At 58.3% G+C, this 24,498-nt stretch overlaps 10 protein-coding genes and 1 pseudogene across 10 annotated transcripts; 8 read left to right on the plus strand and 3 right to left on the minus strand.

Annotated features, from left to right (window-relative positions):
• Nucleotides 1–228: 228 nt before the first annotated feature.
• On the plus strand, nucleotides 229–4,833 carry ACA1_080590 (leucine rich repeat domain containing protein; the record flags this gene model as incomplete). Its single annotated transcript, XM_004351030.1, has 16 exons — nucleotides 229–622; nucleotides 915–1,084; nucleotides 1,199–1,471; nucleotides 1,597–1,658; nucleotides 1,756–2,036; nucleotides 2,194–2,316; nucleotides 2,414–2,518; nucleotides 2,634–2,778; nucleotides 2,883–3,102; nucleotides 3,259–3,457; nucleotides 3,583–3,751; nucleotides 3,825–3,899; nucleotides 3,987–4,053; nucleotides 4,133–4,437; nucleotides 4,518–4,654; nucleotides 4,748–4,833. The coding sequence occupies 16 exons, from the start codon at nucleotides 229–231 to the stop codon at nucleotides 4,831–4,833; spliced, it is 2,811 nt and encodes a 936-aa protein (XP_004351082.1).
• Nucleotides 4,834–5,006: 173 nt separating this feature from the next.
• On the plus strand, nucleotides 5,007–7,350 carry ACA1_080600 (annotated as a pseudogene).
• Nucleotides 7,351–7,439: 89 nt separating this feature from the next.
• On the minus strand, nucleotides 7,440–9,242 carry ACA1_080610 (protein kinase domain containing protein; the record flags this gene model as incomplete). Its single annotated transcript, XM_004367689.1, has 5 exons — nucleotides 7,440–7,596; nucleotides 7,673–7,920; nucleotides 8,128–8,362; nucleotides 8,498–8,577; nucleotides 8,673–9,242. 5 exons carry the CDS (start codon nucleotides 9,240–9,242, stop codon nucleotides 7,440–7,442), a joined length of 1,290 nt encoding a protein of 429 aa, XP_004367746.1.
• Nucleotides 9,143–9,516, plus strand: ACA1_080620 (uncharacterized protein; the record flags this gene model as incomplete). The annotated part of the gene is made up of 2 exons (XM_004351032.1): nucleotides 9,143–9,313; nucleotides 9,403–9,516. 2 exons carry the CDS (start codon nucleotides 9,143–9,145, stop codon nucleotides 9,514–9,516), a joined length of 285 nt encoding a protein of 94 aa, XP_004351084.1.
• A 325-nt stretch (nucleotides 9,517–9,841) lies between these two features.
• On the plus strand, nucleotides 9,842–11,333 carry ACA1_080630 (alcohol dehydrogenase GroESlike domain containing protein; the record flags this gene model as incomplete). Its single annotated transcript, XM_004367690.1, has 4 exons — nucleotides 9,842–9,946; nucleotides 10,011–10,146; nucleotides 10,208–10,279; nucleotides 10,360–11,333. 4 exons carry the CDS (start codon nucleotides 9,842–9,844, stop codon nucleotides 11,331–11,333), a joined length of 1,287 nt encoding a protein of 428 aa, XP_004367747.1.
• Nucleotides 11,334–11,900: 567 nt separating this feature from the next.
• On the minus strand, nucleotides 11,901–12,815 carry ACA1_080640 (29 kDa IgEbinging protein; the record flags this gene model as incomplete). The annotated part of the gene is made up of 2 exons (XM_004367691.1): nucleotides 11,901–11,960; nucleotides 12,099–12,815. The coding sequence occupies 2 exons, from the start codon at nucleotides 12,813–12,815 to the stop codon at nucleotides 11,901–11,903; spliced, it is 777 nt and encodes a 258-aa protein (XP_004367748.1).
• A 486-nt stretch (nucleotides 12,816–13,301) lies between these two features.
• ACA1_080650 (Fbox domain containing protein) lies at nucleotides 13,302–16,348 on the plus strand (the record flags this gene model as incomplete). The annotated part of the gene is made up of 14 exons (XM_004367692.1): nucleotides 13,302–13,338; nucleotides 13,362–13,592; nucleotides 13,673–13,772; nucleotides 13,897–14,305; nucleotides 14,400–14,529; nucleotides 14,637–14,722; nucleotides 14,885–15,052; nucleotides 15,136–15,219; nucleotides 15,305–15,383; nucleotides 15,495–15,548; nucleotides 15,623–15,744; nucleotides 15,821–15,913; nucleotides 15,977–16,109; nucleotides 16,134–16,348. The coding sequence occupies 14 exons, from the start codon at nucleotides 13,302–13,304 to the stop codon at nucleotides 16,346–16,348; spliced, it is 1,941 nt and encodes a 646-aa protein (XP_004367749.1).
• Nucleotides 16,349–16,498: 150 nt separating this feature from the next.
• On the plus strand, nucleotides 16,499–17,827 carry ACA1_080660 (nucleosome assembly protein family; the record flags this gene model as incomplete). Its single annotated transcript, XM_004367693.1, has 3 exons — nucleotides 16,499–16,708; nucleotides 16,848–17,639; nucleotides 17,726–17,827. The coding sequence occupies 3 exons, from the start codon at nucleotides 16,499–16,501 to the stop codon at nucleotides 17,825–17,827; spliced, it is 1,104 nt and encodes a 367-aa protein (XP_004367750.1).
• Nucleotides 17,828–19,073: 1,246 nt separating this feature from the next.
• On the plus strand, nucleotides 19,074–20,686 carry ACA1_080670 (serine/threonine kinase; the record flags this gene model as incomplete). The annotated part of the gene is made up of 6 exons (XM_004367694.1): nucleotides 19,074–19,725; nucleotides 19,798–19,887; nucleotides 19,968–20,056; nucleotides 20,131–20,238; nucleotides 20,311–20,469; nucleotides 20,549–20,686. The coding sequence occupies 6 exons, from the start codon at nucleotides 19,074–19,076 to the stop codon at nucleotides 20,684–20,686; spliced, it is 1,236 nt and encodes a 411-aa protein (XP_004367751.1).
• A 714-nt stretch (nucleotides 20,687–21,400) lies between these two features.
• On the plus strand, nucleotides 21,401–23,346 carry ACA1_080680 (tubulin beta1 chain, putative; the record flags this gene model as incomplete). Its single annotated transcript, XM_004367695.1, has 5 exons — nucleotides 21,401–21,647; nucleotides 21,862–21,994; nucleotides 22,077–22,628; nucleotides 22,726–22,858; nucleotides 22,966–23,346. 5 exons carry the CDS (start codon nucleotides 21,401–21,403, stop codon nucleotides 23,344–23,346), a joined length of 1,446 nt encoding a protein of 481 aa, XP_004367752.1.
• Nucleotides 23,347–24,199: 853 nt separating this feature from the next.
• ACA1_080690 (uncharacterized protein) lies at nucleotides 24,200–24,487 on the minus strand (the record flags this gene model as incomplete). The annotated part of the gene is made up of 1 exon (XM_004367696.1): nucleotides 24,200–24,487. The coding sequence occupies one exon, from the start codon at nucleotides 24,485–24,487 to the stop codon at nucleotides 24,200–24,202; it is 288 nt and encodes a 95-aa protein (XP_004367753.1).
• Nucleotides 24,488–24,498: the final 11 nt, after the last annotated feature.

Genomic DNA, 24,498 nt, shown 5'->3' on the forward strand with positions numbered 1-24,498 from the left:
TTCGTTCGTTTTCGTTCTTCTTGGGCAGGAGGCACACAAGGCTCTTCGCTGTCGTGGTCACCTGGTCACCACTTCGGCCCTAATTTCGATTTTTGCCAACAATCACATTTGTTTTGTCAACTTTGAACTTGTTCTCCCATTCTGACTCCCCTCTTGTTGGGCTAGACAGACCTCCGCGGTAGATCGCATCCCACAACGGCCCTGGCCTGACTGCGCAGGATCGACGCGATGGGAAATTTGCTACGAATTAGCTACGGCACATCGCGCGAACAGAAGGGGAGCGGAGATGGCGCTGGCGCAAGCGCCCCCGCCCAGCATCACCACAACCTCCCTCGCGATTTCGGCGATCGATTGGACCTCAAGAACCAGAACCTCACGGATCTGCCGAAGGACTTCATAATCGAGGAATTGACATGGCTCAGTCTCAATCACAACGCCATAGAATCGCTCCCACCCGAGATCGCCAACCTCACCCGCCTCACCATCTTTCGGCTCTTTGGTAACAAGCTCAAGTCCCTTCCACCGGAAATCGGCGCCCTCGCCCACCTCACCACTCTCGATCTCGGCAAGAACCTCCTCTCCTCTCTTCCACCCCAAATCGGCGACCTCTCCCTTCTCAAAGGTACCTCCCCAGATTCAATTTTTATTTCCATTCTTCCGTTGATGTTGTTCCCCTCCAGACTCTTTGGACACCACCCACTTATTTAGTTCTTATTCTTATTCTTATTATTTGCCTTTTTGCTTTGATTGTGTGCTGGCTTCGGAGAGCTCTCTACGATCGTTATTGGGTGGTGTTACTTATATCACTTGTTATATTTGTAAGTCCTTTTTATTACAACTTCAATGACTTGACTCACTTTTTTTTGTAACTCACGCTCTGTGTGTGCGTCCTCTGTGCGTGTGTCCGAGTACAGAGTTGCACGTGCACTGGAACCGACTGGAGGAGGTGCCACCGGAGGTGGGCAAGCTGACGGCGTTGCACACGCTCAATCTGTACATCAATCGCCTCACCACGCTGCCTGACGAGCTCCAGAGCCTCACCGCCCTGGAGAACCTCGACATTGCGCATAACGCCTTCTCCACGGTTAGGCTCCCTCCTCTCACCGCAACGCAACGCACACACGACACGACACGACACGACACGCATGTACGTCAGATAGAATGCTCATACTTGTGGTGTTTATGTTGTACTTGCCAGCTGCCCGCTGTCATCGCGCAGTTCTCGTCCCTCACAAATCTCAAGCTGGTGGGAAACGATTTCAAGTCGATCGGCAACGAGCTGTCGCACGCGGTGTGCCTCCAGAAGCTCGACCTGCGCTGCAACTTCCTCACCACGCTCCCGCCCGAGATCGGCAACCTCACCGCGCTGCGTCACCTGCTGCTCCGCAACAACTGTCTGACCTCGCTCCCCGCCGAACTCGGCAACCTCAGCGAGCTCCTCGAGCTCTCGCTCGGCAACAACAAACTCACGGTGCGTCGCCTCCGCCTCGAGACCACCTCCATCTTCGTGTCACGCCATGTCTATGGCAGCAGGCCCTCTTGCACGCCTTCACCAGCCTGACCCCGGCCTCTTTTTTTTTCTTCGCCTTTCTGCAGTGGGTGCCCCCCGAGATCACCAGGCTGAGCAATTTGAGGAATCTCGACTTCTGGGAGAACCAGTGCGCCACCCGACACCACCACTCTCTGGCTTCTGGCTGTGCTGAAAACGAATCGACTAATTCTTCACATTGTGGCCAACATCGCACTCGAATGCAGAATCTCTGAGCTGCCCGACCTGGGCGGGTTGGTATCGCTTCAGGAGCTCGACGTGTCGTTCAACACGCTGCAGGCGCTGCCCGAGGGCCTGGAGACGCTGACCTCGCTGCGCCGGCTGTGGGCCAACAACAACGAGCTGACCTCGCTGCCCGCGTCCATCCGCGGCCTCGTCGGGCTCTCGGAGCTGTCCGTCACCTCCAACAGGATCACCGAACTGCCAAGCGAGATTGCCCAGCTCTCCTGCCTCTCTCGCCTGTCCGCCTCCGCCAACTTCATCTCGGGTACCAAACCGGCCTTTTTTTATTGTAATTATTTATTATTATTATTATTATTATTATTATTTTATTATTTATTGTGTGCGCCGTGTGCGTGTGCGTGTGCGACCATCTTGCTCACTGGGAGGTATCGACTTTTTGTTTTCGTTTTCTGCGTGTTTAGAATTGAACGTCGATTTGAGCAACCTGCAGCACCTTTGGTGCCTGGAGCTCGGCCACAACAACCTCATGGAGTTCCCCGTGTCCGTGTTCGAAGCGCCGGGCCTGCTCCAGCTCAACCTCTTCGGTATAATCTCCCACCCACCCACACCTTCTCGCTCTACGTCCGGCCTGTTCAGCTCATTCATCACCTTTTCTTTTCTTTTCTTTTGCTTCTTCGGCAGGCAACGGGCTGTCTGTGGTGCCGGACGACATCGGCCGTCTCACGAAACTGCAGCGCCTCTACCTCAGCTGCAACAAAATCGAGCACCTGCCCGAGCAGATGAAAGGTCGGTGGTCCTCTCATCTCTGTTCACCCCCGCACCTAGTGAGGAGTGCGAGCTTGCGGCTAACCGCTCGTGCGATCGCTGTGGTGTGTGTGTGTGTGTGTGTGTATTTCTACAGAGATGGTGGCGCTGAAGGATCTGTACATCGGCAGCAATTCCTTTACCGAGTTCCCGCCGGTCGTATTCGAGCTCACCACCCTCCGGGAGCTGAGCTTGGCCAACAGCAACTTCTCCGTCGTGCCGCCACACATCAGCAAGCTCGCGTACGTCGTCTTGCGTGTCGTGAGTGTGTCGTGAGTGTGTCGTGTGTCGTGTGTCGTGTGTGCTTCTGCCCAAAGATGACTAAATCGCTGTTGCTGGTGGATAGTGGACTCGAGGTGCTGCACATGAACGGCAATGAGATCAAGGAGCTGCCGGCTGAGATCGGCGCCCTCATCAACCTCAAGGAGCTCGACCTCTCCCACAACTGTCTCGCGGCGCTGCCGGCCGAGTTCACCGCGCTGCGACGACTGGCCGAGCTCGACATCTCGCACAACGAGCTCACCAGCCTCCCCGTCGGCATCAAGTCCTTCCAACAAATCTGTCAGGTAAACCCTCATACTATTTATTTTGCCTTTTTTAACCAGGGAAACAACTGCAACACAATATAATCGTAACAATATTATAAATTAAAATTTATATTTCAAGTATTTATAATGATATCCATTCTTTAATAACAAGTGATTTTTTTGGGGTGCGTGCAGCTCAAGCTGGGCCACAATCGGTTAGCCAAGAGCCACATCCCGCACTTCGAGGACCCGAATATGTGGGTCTCCTCGGAGGGCATGACGGTGGCCACCGGCGGCCACGCCCCGCGACGAGAGAAGCGACGGAACACCAAATCCAAGAAGGACGACGACGAATTCCTCGACGCCTCCAAGGGCAAGGAGAAGCAGGATCCCGGTACGATCCCGTCGACACTGTGTGTCGTGCTGTGTCGTGTGTGTCGTGTGTGTGTCGTGCGCGTGTCGTGTGTGTGTGTGTGAGTGTGTGAGGCGAAGTTGTCTGACCAGACGTTGCATGGGCAGATGACAAGAAGAAGAAAAAGGGGGACAAGAAGAATGCGCCGGCAGCGCCGGAGGCGGCTTCCAGCAGCAGCGGCCGGTCGGCGCGAGTGCGGTGCGAGATGGGTTGGGCGGAACTGCGCGGCAGGCGACCCGAACAGCAGGACACACTCTCCGTTGTACAGAATTTCAGGTATGCACCACGGCTCACGTGTGTGCGACTCGCCTAACCTCACACTAAAACACCGCCACCACCACCACAACAGGGGAAGCGACAAGGAGCATTTTGCAGGGCTGTTTGACGGGCACGGCGGAAAGAGGTCCGCCGAGATCGCCGCGTCGTGCTTTTATCGGTTCGCCGCACCACCACACACGTCATTGTAATTGTTTCGCGGATTCGCTGACCGCTGTACTTTCGACGACTTCAGATATTTGAGCCGACACTGGGAGTCGACGAACGATCCCAAGCAGGCGCTCATCAACACCTTCAAGCAGGTGCGTGCCGAGTGCGCGCTTGTGCGAGAGTGTTTTAAACTAACTGCGACGCGACACATCGCACATCGCACACCGGCAGGTGCACGGCGACATTGATGCGAAGCGAGTAGATGACGGAACGGCGGCGCTGGTGGCATGGGTGAGGGATTCGACCCTCATTGTCGCCAATGCCGGCGACTCGCGCGCGGTGCTAGGGCGCGGCAGTGGCCGGGCGCTGGCCATGTCCGAAGACCACAAACCGGAGAATCCTGCCGAGAGCCAGTCCATCCGCGACAAGGGCGGCTTCGTCACCGAAAACAGCCGGGTGTGCGGTATCCTTGCGTTGTCGCGCGCTCTGGGCGACTGCGAGCTTCAGGAGTGCATCACCTGGATGCCCGAAGTCAGGTACACACACACATCACACATCACACGAAACGGCGGGCCTGTTGCGCTAACGCAGCAACAATGAATAACACTCTCTGCAGGACTGTGGAGTTGACGGAAGAGGACACGCTGTTGATCCTCGCGTGCGACGGCGTGTGGGACGTGCTCTCCAACGAGCAGGCCGTGGCCATCGCCGAGGCCCAACCGACCGCTGCGCGCGCTTCCATCGCGCTGCGAGGTATGTTCACCCGCGTCTTCGAATCCCCTTGCCATTTGCTCACGCGGTGCTCTCCTTGTGGTCGTTGTGTCGTCGTGTGTGTCGTGTGATCAGATGCGGCGTACTGCATGGGCTCGACAGACAACATCTCGGTCGTTGTGCTCCGCTTCAACGAGAACAACACCACCCCACTTGACTGAAGCTATTGAAGATTGGAGGAAGGCAATGGAAGAGAAGAGAAGAGAAGAGGCCTTGTGAAGGCCTGGATAACCTAATAGATTACTTCATCAACACCTCGCGCTGCCTGTTGAGCAAAACGAATGATCGAGCTGCCATCTCGATTTATTTTCTGATTTTCCGAGTAGCGGAGAGGATGGAAGCTGCAAAGCAGCAAGAAGATGCCGGGGCTGCAGGAGGCGCGAATGGGCTGGAGGCACTGCCAGAGGAGCTGCTGGTGTACGTCCTCACGTTTCCATCACCGCCCGATCTGCGGGCGCTCGGCCAAGTCTCGAAATCGTGGAAGATGCGACTGCAGGCCAACGATGCCGTGCTCTGGCGTCCGCTGGCGCTCCACCTCTGGACCAGTACTCCCAACACAGCGAGCCCTCAGTCCCACTCCTCATCACCTCCACCCGCGTCATCTTCTGCATCTCCATCTTCATCTCCTGAAATGGAGATGGAGCGGCTGAAGCAAGCCATGGACCAGGAGCACGGCCCGAGCACCGCATCGTGGTGCCGCTTCCATCGGCTGCTCGAGCTCATGGAGCGCAACTGGGCTCAGCTGGCCTTCACGCCCCGGCACTGGTATCACAACCGGGCCGAAGCGCTGACGGTGCGCTACACCGTCGAGGAGCTGGTCAAGTGGGACGAGACGCACGATGACGAGAACGAAGAGCCCGAGGGCTGGGACAAGAGCAGCGTCAACGCGCTCGCCGTGGACGCCGGCGGCCGCATCGTCACCGGCGGCGACGACGGCAGCGTGCGCGTGTGGGACGCTCACGGCAGGTACCCGCGCACCCTCTGCGGCTCGCTCCCTCTCGTGACTTGGCACTCATACGACACAACACACACAACACACTCGCTGGCAGCCTGCACGGCTCGTACACTGATGAGTGGAACTGGAACTCGATTTCGTGCGTGTGCCACGACGACCGGGTGCGTGGCGGCTAATGATGGCGATGGCCGCTCTCACGGAGAACTGACGCCTGCGTGTGTGTCGTGTATCGTGTCGTATGTAACAGATAGTTGTGGGCGCCTACTCGGATCGGCCGGTGGCCTCGAAGACCGGCGTGCTGGTCTGGGACCTGGCCACCGGCGAGCAGAAGCAGCGGATCCCATGCGCCGAGGAGGTAAAGGACCTGGCTCTGCGCGCGCCGTTCCTCGTCGGAGGTACACCTTGAGCCGCAGCACCTCGATTGGCCAATCTGCTGCTTACCGACAAACCGGTATTTTTCGACCGAAACGACGCAGCCTGTGGCGACGTGCTGTGTTGGGACCTCAACACGGGCGAGGTGGTGCAGACGCTCGAGTGCAGCTATCCGATGGAGCAGATCGACTTCCACCCCACCGACCCCAACATGCTCCTCACCGGCTCCATCTACCGCAACAAGGTCTGGCTGTGGGACGTGCGCGTGTCCAAGAAATAGTGCGATCCGGCCCACCTCGCCACACGCACACGCACACACACGACACACGACACACACACACGACGCACACACACGACACACACACGATGGCTGACGTATACGGCGGACACAGTGTTGGTAAGGCCACGCTGGGCGAGAACCTGTCGCCTCCGTTTGCCTTTGACGACAGCAGGCTCGTGGCGGGCGAGGTGGAGGAGATCGGAGAGGGCGGCGCGGTGCGGGTCTGGGACTTGCGTAACCTCGCCAAGCCGCTGCTCACCCTCCGCGAGCCCACCAACGGCGGTACGCCGCCACCCGTGGCCTTGTGCGTGTGGTGGTGGTGTTTCCCTCTGCGGAAGCCGCCAGCTTGGCTCACACACTCGCGATATCACAACAGAGAGCACGGGCGACGTCTACGCAGTCCAGTTCCACAACGACATTATCGTGTCGTCTCACGAGGTCGGCGGCATTCGTCTCTGGTACGCATCAAAACAAAAACAAAACAAAACAAAAACAAAACAAAAACATGGGCTCATCACTGTGCGCGCGTGTCAGGTCCATGGCCGACGGTACGCTGATCGACGAGGACGACAGCCTCCCCCTCATCAGCCGCATTGTCGTCGACCGAGGTATCTCCAAGTCTCTTTGAGGCCTCAAAGAGTCTGGTTTTGGATGTTTGAGTGTTGTGGGACTGACCCCTACCCCTCAACTCTGTCTGCCCTGCGTGCAGACGAGGGACGATGCTTCGTCGGCGGCGACGACGGCGGCGTCTTCTTCATCGACCTGCACCGCGAGGCGAGCGAGTGGCGAGCGCACCGAGAGAAGGAGGGGTCCAGCAGCAGCAGCAGCAGCAGGAGGAGGTCGACGGGCCGACAGCTCGGGGACCGTGTGCGCGTTGTCCAGGAGCCGGTGCCCACCGGCGGTCCGCTCGGCTTTGCTGACCTCACCGGCCTGCAAGTGACGCGCCGCGGGGTGGCCGCCGCCTTCCGCGACAGCTCCATCCGCTTCTACGATTTTGCGCCCTTGCTGGTCGAGGTGGTAGTAAGCACCGATGACCCATCACCCGCCACCTCATCAACCAGTTCCGCCTGATCGTCACCTTCGGCTTTCTCTTGGAAAGAAATCAAAAGAGAATTAAAAATAAACATAAAAATGCATGAAAAATAATAAACAAATAAATATCACGAGGGCGCCGGGAGGTCCTTGAGCCGGCGCACGACCTCGTCGAACGTGGGCCGCGCGTTGGGGTCGGCCGCCCAGCAGTCTTCCATGAGCTCGCGCCACGCCGGCGGCACGAACGCCTTGCTCATCTGCGGCCGGGCGCCCTCGTGCACCACCCTTTGCCACACAGTCAGACGACCGCACACGCACACACACGACCGCACACGCACACAGCGTGGGAACATGTTTGTACCGGAGGAGGTGAAGGCGGTGTCGCTTGCCGCCGCCGTAGCTGACAGGGTCGTGCTTGGGGTAGGGGTAGGTGTAGGGGTTGAACAGCTTCCACAGCAGAATGCCGAACGAGTACACGTCCATCTTCGTGCTGTGCGGGCTGCGCACGTGCAATTCTGGGGCCATGTACTCGGTGGTGCCCACGTGTATGTTGTCCGCCTCGCTCTCCTTCACCGCTGTGCCAACTGTTGGCACGGCACACAGAGTTAGCTTGAGGCGGAAACACGGTTGTGACCAGAGAGGGGGAAAACCGTACAATCGGCTATCTTACATGACTTGAAATCTTTCGTCTACGATCGAGAAGAAGAAGAAGAAACACAATGCAACGCGATGAGCGTGAGCGCAATGGTGTGTGAACGCGGGTGTGTGTGTGTCGTGTGTGTGTTGTAGCTCGTGTGAAATGTGTAAAATGTGTACCAGCAGGATGTTGCCGAGCTTCAGGTCGCGGTGGATCACGCCTCGCGAGTGCAGGAAATGCATGGCGCTAGCGATCTGGGTGGCCCACCGCTTGCAGTGCTCGAGCACGAGCCGACGCGAGAAGCGCTCCACGGCCTGAGACAGGTTGATGTGCAGCCGCTCCATCACAATGAATATGTGGCTCTCGCTCTCCAGCGCCCCGTAGAGCGACACAATATGCGGATGCCTCGCCGGCCTGCCGCAACCATTATCACCCTTAGCTGATCAGTGGCCTGGCTGGGCTTCAGAAGAAGAAGAAAGTTCAATAGTGCAGCAGCTCTCAAGCTCGTACCACCACATCTGCAGCTCCCTCTGAACACCCCGCGCGTACTGACCCTTCTTCAGTTTGTTGATGGACTTGATCGCGACCGGAATGCCCATCCACTCGCCGCGCTTCACAGTGGCGAAGGCCTGCCAACCGACCAACCCACCTTTAGTACGACACACGACACACACGACACGCACGACACGACACACACACGACACATGTGGCACACGGCACGTACCCCGAAGCCGAGGAAGGGCCTTCCAAAGACCCTCACCTCGTTGCCGTTGATGGCCGCCCAGTCGCTGCCGGCCTCCACGACGCCGCCGCCAACGACGTCCGTTGTTTCGGTCCCTTGGTGCCCCTCGCTGGTGACCTCCGCATCGCCGGCTGCGGCGAGCTCGCCCGCCTCCGCCTCCCCCTGCTCGCCCGCCTCGACTGCATCTACATCTACTTCTTCCTCCTCGCCCTTCATGATTTGATCCAGCGTGTGCCACTCGCCCTCGTCATCTTCGTCGCTCTCCTCTCCCAGCCCCAACGAGGCCTCGTTGTGTTCGTGCTCGGGATCCTTGGCTGCTACTCGCCGCCGGCCGAGAGATTTGGCAGGCGCTGATTCACTTGTCTTCGGAATGGGGCGAGATGCGGCGCAGATCGTTGAGGCTTCCGAGGTCCTGATCATCGCTCGTCCAAGCGTGGATCTTGTCCCACGCGATGAAGGCCAGCTTCTTGCATTTGCGCCGCAGGCAATCGGTCGCCCATTCCTCCTCATTCGCAAATTGCGTGTGGGTGGTGCGATCGAGAAGCTTGACATCGAGGACGCGCTTTATGCCGCGCGGGGTCTCCTCCTTGCGCTCCTCGACGATCAGGGCGGCCACATGCACGGTGCGCTGGTGATCAGCGAATCGAAGCGTGCAGTCGTACGTCAACCGTCCATTTCGTATCAATTCGCTCAGGCTCCGCCCCACCACCAGATTCGATACCGAGACGAACGCGACAGTCGGCACGCGCACCACCTGAGCCTTCACCTCTCCCTTCATTCTTGCCCGTCTCCCCGTCTCGTGCCAATCTTGTTGGCGCGTTCTTGAGCCTCAACAGCGTTTCTGGGCTGCCTTTCCCGCCAAAATGAGGGTAGCGGATGTTGGTGGGGTGGCAACCACCTGATAAAGGATTTTCCAGTTAACCTCCTGAGCTTGGGATGTGTCTGTACCATGATGCCACCCCAAGGAGTCATTGGTCAGAGGGGAAAGGACAGAGAGGGGGCACACCTGGAAGTGAAGAAGATGGGGAATGATGACATCCTTCACCTCTTAAAATTCCCATGCTTCAGATAGAACCGGGGTGCACGGCCTGGCTCTGCCGCACACGTGGCTAACTCATGCTGGGCATTCCGCCAATTTCTTCATGCTTTGAATGCTTACAGTCCGTCACTTGGCCGCAGACACAGATCGATGGATGAGGAAAACCACCAGCTTAAGCCGTCTTTGCAATGCACGCTTCGGGCGTATTGTGCTGCAGGTAAGCTTATCACTAACCGTAACATTCCCCCAAGGTGCTAACTCATGGTGATTATAATCTGTAGCCGGGTCGGGCAGCTAGCACTATGTCTGGCTTGTGGGGGAGCTGTTCATCTTCCGTTCGCCTGTCGGGGCGTGGTTCCACCCTTACCACCCGGAATGGAGGCCTTTCCATTCTTCCCAAGAGATTCTATGCTGCCGGTGCTCCTCCTCTTCGTTACCCCAACATTTCCACGGATCATTTCCTGACTTTGTTTTGCAGAGGCGAAGACCCAGGTAGTGCCACCCATGGGGGACGCGATCACTGAGGGAGAGCTCAAGAACTGGGCCAAGGGTACGGTCAATTAACTTCAAGACTATAATCCTTCTAATCGCGTAATTCTTGCTTCTCAGTGGCCTCGCATCAACACGAAGGAATGCAGCTCATGAACACGTACACCAACACCGAAACGTCGCGGATGCGCGCCGCCAGGGTCCATGAATTCGGCGGTGTCGATGCCATTGTCATCGAGGACATTGCCCGCCCACGGCCGGGTGGTGACGAAGTGCTCATCCGCGTCGGTGCAGCCGGCGTCGGCCCTTGGGACGGCTGGATCCGCGCCGGCCAAAGCGCGCTGCCGCAACCTTTGCCGCTGACCCTCGGCTCGGACCTTGCCGGCATCATCGAGGCCGTCGGCCCTGGGGTAAGCAAATTTGCGGTCGGCGATGCCGTCTTCGGCGCCACCAATCCACGCTTCATCGGCGCCTATGCGGACTATGCCGTCGCCTCGGCCGGCATGATTGCCAAGAAGCCGGTCTGGCTCGACGATGTGGAGGCTGCCTCGCTTCCGGTGATAGCCGTGACAGCATGGCAGGCGCTGTTCGATCAGGCAAAGCTCCGGCGTGGCCAGTCCGTGCTCATCCATGGCGCTGCCGGCAATGTCGGCGCCTATGCCGTACAATTTGCCCACCGCGCCGGCCTGGAAGTCACCGCCACCGCGAGCGCCCGTGATATCGAGCGTGTCCGGGAACTCGGTGCGGACCGCGTGATCGACCGCAGCCAATCGTTTGAAGAGCTGTTGCACGAGGTCGATGCCGTCATCGATCTTGTTGGCGGCTACACGCAGGCACGGTCCTTCCAAGTGCTGCGCGCCGGCGGTAAGCTGATCTCGGCCGTCTCGCAGCCGGATCGGGAGGAGGCCGAACGCCGCGGCGTGGAAGCCGCTTTCTTCCTTGTCAACGTGACGACCGCCGCCTTGACGGAGATTGCGGCGATGCTCGACGCCCGTGAGCTCGTGACCAACGTCGGCGCCGTTCTACCCTTTGCGGATGCCAGGCTGGCGCATGAGATGCTGGAAGGTTCGCGCCCGCATCCCGCCGGCAAGATCGTCTTGAAGATCGGCGCCTGAGGGCGGTGCGCTTCGTAAATGTGATTGGCCACGAATCCTGCTGTGGCGCGGGTGAGGAACCACAACACCTCCCGGCCGTGCAGAAATAAAGGGGGCTCCGTATTATTTCCCAACTATGGCCAACTTTGACATAAGAGGCATTGCCGCCTACGCCGAGCACGATCGTGCCATTGGCGATGGTGCTATCCCCACCGACATGAAGTTCTTTGCTCAGGCCACTCGCGGTGGCACCATCAATATGGCCGCAAGACCTACGCAGCACTGCCCAATGGTCGCCCCCTGATCGTCATCAGCACCACCGTCGCTGCCGATTACCCACCCAGCGTTGCCGTTGGCACTTCTCTCGACTCGCGCTCGCCATCAACTGCCCCAACGTGTGGGTCATTGGCGGCGAGTGTCTCTACGCCGACGCCCTGCGCCACCCCGCACTACGGCGCCTCCACGCCACGGTGCTCCACAGGCTACGCGTGCCCGACGCCGACGCCCACTTCCCCGAGTTACCCTTTGAGCCCGTCGCCGTGGAGACGGAGACGGTGGTGTGCGTCGCCGAAAGATGGACGCGCACCGCTACGCACCACTGTCACTGTGCATGCGCAGTCCGGGCACGTCCCTCACCGCCTCCGTTGGCTGTGCGTGTGTGTCGTGTGTGTCGTGTGTGTCGTGTGTGTCGTGTGTGTCGTGTGTGTCGTGTGTCCCTTCCGACTGCGTGGTTGTGTTTTTGTTAATTTACAAGACCCGTTAACAGGAGCTGAGCGCGTCGAACACGGCGATGGCGTTCTCGGCGGTGAGGTGCGCGCTGGCCGGGTTGGCGCCGGTCACCACCCGCCCGTCGACCAGCGAGAAGGCCTCGAAGGGCTTCTGCGGCGCCACGTACCGGGCGCCCACCCGCTCGGCGCCCTCCTCGATCGTCTGCAGCCCGTCGGCCCGGATCCGCTCCAGCACGCCCAGCGCGCCCTCGGCCAGCGTCGTGAAGCCCGTCACCGTCTTCCCGTCGATGATCGACCCGCCCATGGCCGCGTCGACCACCGCCGGCAGGATCGCCGGCCCGTGGCACACGGCCGCCACCACGCCGCCGCGGCGGTACACGTCGGCGGCGATGCCGATCAGTCCGTGCGCGGTCGGGTAGTCGTAGAGGGTGCCGTGGCCGGCCGACGCGAAGAAGAGGCCGTACTGCGACGGGTCGACGTCGGCCGCCCTCTTAAGCTGGCCCCGCAGCTTGGCGTTGAACGGGTGCGCGGCGTCGTGGAGCGCGTGCGCGTCGGCCTCGCCCAGCAGCGGCGGCTTGATCGAGTGTTCGTCGAGCCCGTAGGTGCCGGTCTCCGATGCAAGGTCCACCTCGAACCCGGCCGCGACCAGGGCCTCGAACGGGTGCAGCGCCTCGGTGTAGAAGAGGCCCGTTTTCGTCCCGTCGCTCCAGAACGGGCCGTTGTAGCTCGTGATCGCGATCAGCGCCTTGCGCGGGAGTTGTTGTGGGTGAGCCATAGCGGTACTTTTTTTCCCCTTTTTTTCTTCTTTTGGTGGAGATGTCGATGTTGATGTTGGCAGTGTTTGTCTTCTTCTTGGACAGGGCTGTACGTGAGCTTTTTCTGGTGTGGGCTAACGCCGAGAGTTGGGTAGTCGCTGGCGTGTTGTGTGCTGTGGGGTTGAGACAAAGAAGGTGCTGGGAAAAGCACATTTCCTTTGTCTTTCTTCTTTTCCCTCACACCGAAGGGATAGCCCAAGTTTACGCTCGCCAATGGCGGTGGACGCCCCAGGGCGCCCTGGGGCGGTGGTGGACCCCAGTACTAACACCGCCTGGCGTAGCTTAACTTCGCTGTTCGGATGGGAAGCGATGCTTCCTGCAGTATGGCCGTATCCAACAATACACAACGCCAAGTTCGACCATCACCCTATTGTCTTCATTGCAAATCACACAAGTGCGTGGCGGTCGGAGACACAGTTTTGTCGGTTGTGAGACACAAGCGGACAATGGACGTGCTGTGGCGCGACGAATACGAGGACGAGGGTGAGGGAGTTGAGCGCGTGAAGAGGAGGAGCCGGTAGCGGATGCTGCCCACGACACCTATGAAGACGAAGGGGGCGAGGCGGTGCATGAGGTACTGCCGCTCGAGGTCATGCAGCACATCGTCAGCATGCTCGACCCAACCAGCCTCGCTCGTGCCGAAAGCGTGTGCCGAGCGTGGCACTCCGCCTGCGCGTCGCCGTTCGTGTGGGAGACCGTCTTCCGGCGCCACTTCAGCTCCCGCCCCGCCGCCTCTGGTACACCCCCCCCCCCAACCCGACCTCCCCTTTCCTGTCGGTGTTTGCTCTCTTTCACTTAAAAGATCAATGCCGCGCAGTGGGCTGGCGTGAGCGCTGTGTGAAGGCGGCCATCGCGCTTCGTCGCCTGTACTCTCAGTCCTGCACCAGCCACGAACAGCGCCTGAGGGACATCATCAAGTACGTGGTATTTCCACAATGACACGACACACACGACACACACGACACACGGCCTGGTATGTCGACGGGCAATGCTGACTCTGGCGCGACTACCACGGTCAATATTTGGCAGGTGGTGTTGCAGTTGTGGCCACGACCTGGTGCTGCGCGATCTGCTGGCGACGGAGGGCGCACGGGTGAGCCTTGACCTGCTCAACGGCTGTCAGCCCGTATCGGTCGACCAATACGGCAACTCCAGGCACACCAACGACGGCCGCGGGAGGCCGGTCTTTCTGGCGGCCAATGTGGGCAGCGCCCCCGTGCTCGACATCCTGGCCCTCGCCGGCGCCGACGTCAATGTTATCCACAACGCCGCCACGCCGGTCGGCGTCGCCGCGGCCAAGGGGTTCCTCGACGCCGTCGAGGTACTGCTGCGGCATGGCGCTGGCGGCGATGACTTCACGCGGATCATCCGAGAGCAGCAATCAACGACCTACACGCGCAAGGGTGTGCTGCCTCTCTTCTACCAGGCCGCCACCGGCGGACACACCAAGGTACTCAAGAATAACTCGCTAAACGCACACGCACACGCACACGCACACACGGAGGTGTGCAAGAATGTTGAATGGTGGCTCACTGGATGCGCAGATCATGGAAATACTGCTGGCGAAGGCCGGCGGGCCGGAACGAGCGCGGGAGATGGTCCGAGCTGCTGACGTCTTTGCCGCCGAGAATGGAAGTGTGGCCATGGTGGAGCTCTTGCTCAGACAGGGCGCTGGTGAGCCCCCCCTCCAAAATGCATGCCTCGCTTTGTGGGGTGCTGGGCTCACGTTTGCGCAGACTTAAACGCGCTCAGCCCATCAAAGCAATCGCCGTTGCATCTAGCTACGCTCCACCGGCGCGAGTCGACCGTGCGCCTGCTGGTGGAACGCGGCGCGCAGCTCATCCAAGCGACGACCCGGGGGCAGAAGGTGCGCCATATGACCAGTCGCATTCATCATCACACTACCCAGGGCCTGGCCTCACGTTGAAGCAATGTTATAACATTGCTCGCCTATGCGCAGACTTTCGCTTCGCCGCTGCATCTCGCCGCTAGCGCACTCGATCAGGCATTGGTCGAATTCTTCCTGTAGTGCGGCGTGGACATCAATCTCGCTGGCGCGGGCGGGCGCACCCCGCTCCACAGCGCCCTCCGGTCGGTAACCACGAGCCTGTCATTCATCCGCTATCTCCTCAGCCGCGGCGCCGACGCCAAGGCGATCGACGATTCCGGATTCGGCGCCCTCCACCATGCGCTCGCAGTACGCTCACTCCTCCCCCTAACTGGTTGCCCTCCTTTCCCCCTGGCTGCTGCGCTCTGTGTATTCATCTTAGACTTCACCAGCGCGTGCCACCGGAGGAGACGCTGGAGATCTGTCGATGCCTGATCGAAGCTGGAGCCGACGTCCACCAAAAGAACCCTATCTTGGTGCGTGCGGGGGAATCGCACCGTGAATGGGTAGCGCTGACACAAAGCGCGAATTTGAAAGGCCCTGGTGCCGCGCTGCTCGCAGCCCGGCTTCAGTGATGTGGACATGGTCACGGACGTTCTAGATCTGCTTGCCGAACACGGTGTCAACGTTCGAGATCCGGGTAAGCCCTTCTCCCTGAACTGCTGTGCGCGCTCTGCGTGCGTGCCAAGCCGCTTACTGGTTCGAGCATCACACTGCAACCATGCCACAGCCATTGGTGCTCTATTTCTAGAGGCTGCGGCCAAGAATGCCAACTGTAAGCTCCTGGAGGTGTTGCTGGACCGAGGTGCCTACTTGCTCTCACGCGCCGCGCAGTCGCGGCGTGGCCTCACTGTGTGTGCTGGCTGATTGGCGGCCCAGGAATGGATCCGAACGCGGACGGAGGGCATCCCAATGTATTGCTGCCGCTGCACGCCACGTTGACCTACGGCCACTGGAACTGGGCCGACAAGGTGCCAAAGGCCATCAAGCTGCTGCTTCAGGTACCTTTGACCGTTTCCATTCGCAATGGGCAGATTGCGCTCACCTGCTGTTCGCCTTGGAATGGCGTCGCACCAGCGAGGAGCCGATCTGAATCGACATTCGGGACCTCGTCAAGGACCCGCCTTGTTTTTCGTCCAGCAGTTCCGACCCCAAGATTTCGACCTGTTGGTAGGCTCTCCCTCCTTCCCCCTTGGTAGTGGTGACCCATGCTCAGTGTGGGATTCGGCGCAGATGGCCCACGGAGCGGACATCAATGCAAGGAATGCCTACGGGGAGACCTTATTGCAGGTTATCGTTAGCCACGAGCCATCGTTCCACGGCCAACTCAGTACCGCCAAGGAGTGGGTCACCACCCTGATCGCGAGTACATTCCCCCGCTCTTGCACAGGCGTGCTCGCTGATGAGTGGTTCTCACGGCAGCGCGAACAACAAAACACAGAGGGCGCCGACCCGAAGCAGTGTCGGGTGATCTTTGAGCCGCGCACACCGCGAGTTCATCGCGTGGAGTGGGCTGCGTTCCTCCGCTCGGTGGGAATTGCAACCACGCCGTCGTTCGATGAGCCCGACCAAGACCAAGAAAACGAAACCGAAAGCGACGCTTGAGTGCGTGTCGGAGTTTGTAGGTCGCGGCAGCCAAGAAAGAACGCAGAAAACGGCAGCCTTTTCCCGCGCTTGGCTCAAAAGCCCGCTACTGAAGTCCTTTGCGCATCTTTAGCATCTAATTGCAAGACACTACACAATACACACACCAAGATGGGAGACAAGCAGCAGCCGACTTTCGATTTCAGCAAGCTCAACTTTGATCTCTCCGGCGGCGGCGCTGGCGGATTCAACCTCCAGGGCGCGCTTCAGGGCCTGCAGAGCCAGCTCGGCGCGCTGGGCATGATTGGCGCCGACTCCGGCTACTTCCAGACCCTGCCTAAGGCCGTGCAGCGCCGAGTCCGCGCTCTCCGCAACCTCGACGTACGTCCCATCTCCGATCTCCATCTCCGATTTTTCATTCATCAGCCAATTGGCCGTTAGCCATAATTTGTTTCCACGTGTTGATAGTGTCCCGATTCTGTTTTTTACAACACGAACTTACGATTCCTTGGCCTTGTAGCGCGAGTACGAGAAGATTGAGGAGGAGTTCGAGAAGGAGCTGAAGGCCCTCGAGCTCAAGTACCACAAGGAGCAGTTCACCCCTCTCTACCAGAAGCGAGCGGCCATCATCAACGGTAAGGTTGAGCCCACCGACGAGGAGGCCAAGGAGGAGTCCGATGATGAGGAGGAAGATGCCGAGCCCAAGATCCAGGAGATCAAGGAGGAGAAGAAGGATGAGGAAGTAAAGGAAGAGACCGAGGAGGAGAAGAACGTCGTCGGTGTGCCCGAGTTCTGGCTCACCGCTCTCAAGCACCACGAGATGCTCGACTCGGCCATCTCCGAGAAGGACGAGGAGGCCCTCAAGTACCTCACCGACATCACGCAGGACCCCGTCGAGGAGGAGGCCGGCAGCTTCACCCTCAAGTTCCACTTCAGGGAGAACCCCTTCTTCACCAACGAGGTCATCAGCAAGACCTACCACCTCGACGGTGACGGCGAGGAGGGTGACGAGGTTGTCTGCGAGAGCGTCGACAGCACTCAGATCAACTGGAAGGAGGGCCAGGACCTGACCCAGGGCGTCAAGAAGAGCTTCGGCCCCGGTGGCTCGTTCTTCAACTTCTTCGCCCCGCCCGAGGTCAAGCAGGGCAAGCAGCCCTCGCCTCAGATCGTGAGCATGATGGAGCTCGACTTCGAGATGGCCGTGTCGCTCAAGGAGGAGATCATCAAGCACGCCGTGCACTGGTTCACCGGTGACGCCAGCGTCGATGGCTTCGGTGGCGATGATGGTGAGGAGGACGATGAGGATGGCGAGGTACGCATCGCTTTGTCTCAGCCTTTTCCTGATGTGTGATGACGAAGAGGTAGCTGACTTCCTGACCTCTTCTTCTCCTCTTGCAGTTCGGTGGTGAGGGTGATGAGGATGACGATGATGACGAGGAGGACGGTGAGTTCGCCCCGCCTGAGGGTGGTGAGGGCAAGCCCGAGTGCAAGCAGCAGTAAAAAGCAGCCGCTTTGGCAGCCGCTGCACACCTCCCTTCTCTCTCTCTCTCCTTCGCTCTTCAGTTTTGTGTAACAAACCCGTTGATCACCTCCAGCCTGGCTTTTATTCATTCATTCATTTATCACTTATTTATCTATTTACCACACCTGAATACGGTGGGGGGTAGTGTCAGCCACGACGACGTTGCCGGAAGCGAGGTCCACCGCCACACCACCAGGCCTCGGTAACGAAGATCGTGCCCGCTGGGGTCACAGCCACGCCAGTTGGTCCGTGGACAGAGAGCGGAATGGAGACCCGCGAGCTGTCAGCGCTGAACCTCATCACCCCTCCATTACTAGACCACGATGGTGTCGCCCGAAGTTGGGCCACCGCCACGGCGCAGGGTTCCTTGAACTGTCAGGGGCCGGAACTCAGGCAGCCGAATGTGTGGATGAAGGACCCATCAGCTCGAAACACCTGGGTCCGATGGTTGCCGGTGTCGGCCACGACGATTCAGCTTCAGCTGAAGCTGGGCAATGCCGGGGCTCTGAAGATGCTGTGCTCAATGTCGGAATCAAATTCAAACTTGGAAGGTGAGGTGGTTTACATACGGGCCATTGTTGGCCGATGATTGTTCCCTCGTTTTCAGCGACTTCATTTGCTTCTTGAGCTTGTCGATCTCGCCCTGTTGCTGCCTCTGATGCTCCTGAATTGAGCGTGAGAGCTGTTGCACAGCTTCGCGCTGGCGCTGGAGGATGGTGTGGAGGACTTCTCATGTGACGCGCGCACGTGAACTCAGAACAAAAGTACGTAGCGTGGCACGCCACCACCTTGGCGGCGCACTCGACGGTCTCGTGGTTCTCTTGGTTGATTGGCGCCACGCGACTGCCACAACCAAGACCACACGCGTGTCGTGCAGAGACATGCGCGCATGAACCGCCGCATGAGGGGACGACTCGCAGGTCATCCATTGTACATAGTCAGACCCAGCCCTGGCCTGGAGGAGGGAGAATACTCCTGGTAGTACTGGCGTGGTAGTGGACAAGGGCATATCTCTTGACATCGTCTGCCTACTTGAGAGTAGCGCGAACAGGCACATACCTGCGCAAGTTCATTTGCCCCGAATTGGAATTTCAGGGCCAATAGGGAGTAGCAGGAATTCCATGAATTTGGGCCGCGTGAATGATAGCTCGGTTGCGGTGGAGTGGGCGACAAGGCCGCCGGCGAAACATTTGCACGACGGACTAGATCTGGATTGATCGCGAGATGGGAGGCAAGGGATCGAAGGGTAAGAAGGCGGAGGGAAAGAAGGACAAGAAGAAGAACAAGGGAAAGGAGACAGCAGACGATGGATCGGTGAAGGCATCGAGGGAAGATACCGCGGCCGAGAGCAACAATGGGAAGGAAAGTGGCGAAGGGCCATCAAGGAAGTTGTCAGACGACGAGCTCGACCCCTCATGGAACGATACGGTGCTGTTCTCGACAGACAAGGGCAAAGTCACAAAAGATGATTTCGAGCTGCTCACCGTCATTGGAAAGGGAAGCTTCGGTAAGGTGATGCAAGTCAAGAAGAAGGATACGGGGGAGATATTCGCGATGAAGGTGTTGAGGAAGGAGGCCATTCGAGCGAGGAAGCAGGTGGCGCACACCAAGGCCGAGAAATCGATCTTGCAGAAGATCCAGCACCCCTTCATCGTCACGCTGCACTACGCCTTCCAGACGGACGACAAGCTGTATATGATCCTCGACTACATCAACGGCGGTGAGCTCTTTTTCCATCTGAAGAAGGAGGGACGCTTCCCCGAGCATCGTGTGGTGCTCTACGCTGCCGAAATCGTTCTCGCCCTCTCGCATCTTCACTCGCTCGATATTGTCTATCGCGACCTCAAGCCCGAGAACATTTTAATTGACTCAGAAGGTTCGCGCTTCACACAACCCCCTCCCCTCAAATCGCTCATGCCCTTCTGCTTGCTTTGTTGTTCTCGTTCAGGCCACATTGTCATCACCGACTTTGGCCTGTCCAAGGAAATCAATCCCACCGAGGGCACACAGACCTTCTGTGGCACGCCCGAATACCTGGGTATGGTTATCGATACATCGCTTGAGATTGATTCCGTCCTCCTCGTTCAATTTCGCTGATTCAATTCGCATCTGTATCAGCCCCTGAAGTGCTGAAGGGCCAAGGCCATGGCTGTGCGGTGGATTGGTGGAGCTTGGGCACCCTCATGTATGAGATGCTTACTGGCCTGGTAAGTTAGCCTCCGTCCTGCCCCCCTTGGCGATCTCGTGCTCACCGCGGCTGCTCTTTTCTTGTCTTCCACAGCCGCCGTTCTACTCGCAAAACATCAACATCATGTACCAAAAAATTTTGAACAGCGAACTGCGCTTCCCGAGCTACGTCTCCAGTGAGGCCCAGTCCCTCCTCGACGGGGTACCTGCCCTGCGCACTGGCCCATGTTGTGCATGAGACTGATGACTTTTTGTTTTGTATGACCCACCGCAGCTGCTCACGCGCGACCCGACCAAGCGGCTGGGCACAAGCGATGCGGCCGAGATCAAGAAGCACCCCTTCTTTAGAAGCATCGACTGGGATAAACTGTTCAAGAAGGAGGTTGAACCTACCTTCAAGCCCAAGGTCAAGTCGGAGGCCGACATCAGTCAGGTGAGTAGTGATCCCGTTTTATTCGGGGCATTGCCTTGCTCATGGTTCTGACCGTTTTCTTCTTCCACTCCCTTCAAAGATCGACCCTGTATTCACGTCTGAGAAGGCGGTTGATTCCGTGGTCGAGACGTCTGAACTTGCCAAGACCGCAGAAGGCGACAATGACGACTTCAACGGCTTCACCTACGTCGCTCCTACAGTCATGGGCGCCGACTAGGTACGTTATTTACGATCGCACCTGCATGGCGTTCATCATGAACTGTGCGCCTGTCCACATCAGTCCCTTACACCCACCTCCCCCATCAGACTTACTGCGGCGTCGTAGGCCGCGTGCGCACGCGGCCTTTCTTTTTTGTTTCTCAGCCTTGTGCGCGGTGCATTGACGACGCCCCTCTTCTCTTCTACCGCTCTTTTCACCCCCATGTATATCTATAGCAGAGGCCCATCTTGGCTTGCGGCCGCTACCTAATAAACCTCCTCCTCATCTCTTCTTGTCCTCTTGTCCCCTCACCGAAGCTTCTCTCGGCGCACTGCCCATACCCGCCATCCGCCGGTCCGAGCATAAAGGCGGAGAGGAGCGCAAAACAGTTCCAACGAATCCTTCCTGCTGCCCATTATCGCTAACCACCTCGGCCACCAAGCACCTTGTCTTGTGCGACTTGACCAGAGTTGAGCAAGACCGCGTGGTGATCAAAATGTTAGAGGAAAGCAAAAGATGTGTGAGTGCTTTTGGCGCGAGAGCGTTCCCGCCAAAACCTGAGTTAGTCGAATTTCGGACCCGCAACTTCAGCGCAGGTCGCCAGGCTGGCCAATCAGCGACGGCGGCAGACCACGCTTGTGGCGCCAGCGGCGAAGTCAAAAAGCCGGCGTCAGCATCTTCGCAGCAGCAACCTAACGAACGAATCGAACGAGCGTTTAGAGCTAGAACAAGATGAGAGAAATCGTGCACGTTCAGGTGGGTCAGTGCGGTAATCAGATCGGCGCCAAATTCTGGGAGACCATCTGCGCCGAGCACGGCATTCTCCCCAACGGCCAGTGGGATGAGGACATCGCTACCAACCCCGGCAAGGACACCATTCAGCTCGACAAGATCAACGTCTACTACACTGAGGCCAATGGAGGCACCTCCCCCCTTCTTCCTGTCTTTTTCTCCTATCTTTGCGCCTTTCCTCATTTACGTTGAAATGGTCACTGTCAATAGCGATAGTAGCCCTTAATTAATGTTAGCCTCCTTGTTTCGTCGTTTATCCTTCCACTGGTAGTGAAAATTGGGTCTCCTGAGATTCTTCCTTCATTCTGCGCTTCTCCCAAATAATCTTCGCTCGAGATATTTTTTTCCGCGCTTATGAGATGTCTTTTGTGCCTCGTGCCTTGGCCTAACTCTTCCTGCAGGCAAGTACGTGCCGCGAGCGGTGCTGGTCGACTTGGAGCCGGGCGTGATGGATCAGATCAAGGGCAACAAGCTGGGCAAGATCTTCCGTCCCGACAACATGGTGCACGGCCAGTCTGGCGCCGGCAACAACTGGTACCCTTTGGCTTGCAAGCCTTTCGCCTCGCTCTCTCTTCGTTGGGCTGGGCCTTACCCAGCGTTTGTGTGCAAATTTCAGGGCCAAGGGTCACTACACAGAGGGCGCCGAGCTCGTGGAGGAGGTCATGGACGTCGTGCGCAGGGAGGTGGAGAACTGCGACCTCATGCAGGGCTTCCAGCTCTGCCACTCGCTCGGTGGCGGTACCGGCTCCGGTCTCGGTACCCTTGTCATGTCGAAGCTGCGCGAGGAGTACCCCGACCGCATGATCTGCACCTTCAGCGTGGTCCCCTCGCCCAAGGTCTCCGAGGTCGTCGTCGAGCCCTACAACGCCACTCTGTCCGTGCACCAGCTCATCGAGAATGCCGATGAGGTGATGTGCATCGACAACGAGGCCCTCTACGACATCTGCTTCCGCACGCTCAAGCTGAACAACCCCAACTACTCGGAGCTGAACGGCCTCGTGTCGCACGTCATGAGCGGCATCACCTGCTCCCTGCGTTTCCCGGGTCAGCTCAACGCCGATCTCCGCAAGCTCGCCGTGAACTTGATCCCGTTCCCGCGTCTGCACTTCTTCCTCGTCGGCTTTGCCCCCCTCACCTCGCTCTCCAGCAAGGACTACCTCAACCTCTCGTACGTCTCTCCCCCCTCATCTCGCGCCCAACTGTCCCGCGTTGTTGTGTTCTCGAAACTGGTGAAGCTAATCACATTCATCTGCTCTCTTTACCAGGGTGCTCGAGCTGACGCAGCAGATGTTCAACCCGCTCAACATGATGGCGGCGTGCGACCCGCGCAACGGCCGGTACCTCACTGCCTCGGCCATCTTCCGCGGCAAGGACCTCCGCACCAAGGAAGTCGAAGATGTACTTGCCCTCTTCCCTTTTCTCTCTTTCGCCACCGCAGCTCTCTCGTTTTCTTTTCTTCGACCCTTCCATGCTGATCGTCGTCATCAATCTTTGAAACATCGTAGGAGCTGCTGAAGGTGCAGGGCAAGCACAGCTCGTCGTTCGTCGAGTGGATCCCCAACAACATCAAGTCGTCCGTGTGCTCGGTGCCCAACGCCGGCAGGGACATCTCGGCCACCTTCCTCGGTAACTCGACGTGCATCCAGCAGCTGTTCAAGCGCGTCGCGGAGCAGTCGAGCGTCATGTTCAAGCGCAAGGCCTTCTGGCACTGGTACACCGAGGAGGGCATGGACGACATGGAGTACACCGAGGCCGAGTCCAACTTGCTCGATCTCGTCCAGGAGTACCAGCAGTACGAGACCGCCGGCGTGGACGACGAGGAGGACCTTGCCAGCCACGAGGGCGAGTCTGTGGAGGTGGAGAGCGAGCTCAACCTCGACGAGTAAGCCTTGTCGATGTGTGTGTGTGTTGCCTCTGTGGGTGTTGTTATGTGTTTCCTCTTCTTCAGGAAGTGTTGTTCGATACTTTGAATCTAAAACTAGGCCCTCTTCTTGAACCTCAACCTATGCTAGCGACCTTTGTGCCTCCTGAGGAGATCGAGTCTTCTCAGTTTGCTGGAGATTCTGGAACACATCCATGTGCAGCTGAAGTGGGGTTGGGCAGCAGTGCATGCCAAGGAAATGACAGCTGAAGATGCTCCAGAGAAAGCCTTGCCCTGTCCTATGGTACTCTCCACTTTTCTTCACAATGAGGAGCAGCTAGCAATGGAGTTGATGCAGAAGTGGGGTGTCTCAAGTGAGAGTGTTGACACCAATGCACTCAATGGTGGCCCAAAGAAGCTGGTCAGGTGGGTCTCTCCCCACTCTCCCCAGTCTGAATGGGGACATGCAAACTCTCATACTTGCACAACTATGAACTTTTAGCAAGTTTTGTGAGATGTGCAATTGATGTGATCACAGCTCTTTCTCATGAGGGTCAGCCCATCCTGCCTGTATGCAGACACCAACACCAACACAGACAAGGTAAGGCCTGCAACACTGCACAAGATGGTGAGAGGTGTTACTGGTATGTCCCTGGAGTGGTGGAACCATGCCACACATCATGTAGTGAAGCAGAATGTGTCCCATTTTTTCACTGGGCAAGAGACTCAAAACACAAGCACAGAGAAGAGCAGGTCTTTTGTGCTCCCTGTCAGGGAAGCACTTCCTAAGGTGCAAGGGAGAGAGCTTTGCACTTCCATGGCAAGCATATGAGGTGCTACACTACCCTCCTATTGTGGGTGTTGGTGCGCTGGTCTCCTCACTGTGTCCACCAGAAATGTTGCAGGAGGCTGTCTTTGTTGAGGTCCATCTGTCTGGCTTTGAGGATGACATGCTGGCTCAGCTTTGGGTTGTCAGGCAGCTCCTGCTGCTTGAGGTAATGAATGAGTGGTTGCAGGTCAGGATCCTCCCTCTGCAGCCATTGGACGTTGTTGATGGAGAGCTCCTTGCACTTGGCATCCTCCATGGCCTTGGGGTCCTCTTGCTCAACATGGTCCTCCTGTTCAGCCAGTGCTATCCAGCCCAGGCCCCCTTCTTCAGCTGGCATTTCCTCGCCCA

The sequence above is a fragment of the Acanthamoeba castellanii genome (assembly GCF_000313135.1).
Source record: "Acanthamoeba castellanii str. Neff unplaced genomic scaffold scf7180000084618, whole genome shotgun sequence".
Taxonomy (NCBI): domain Eukaryota; phylum Discosea; order Longamoebia; family Acanthamoebidae; genus Acanthamoeba; species Acanthamoeba castellanii.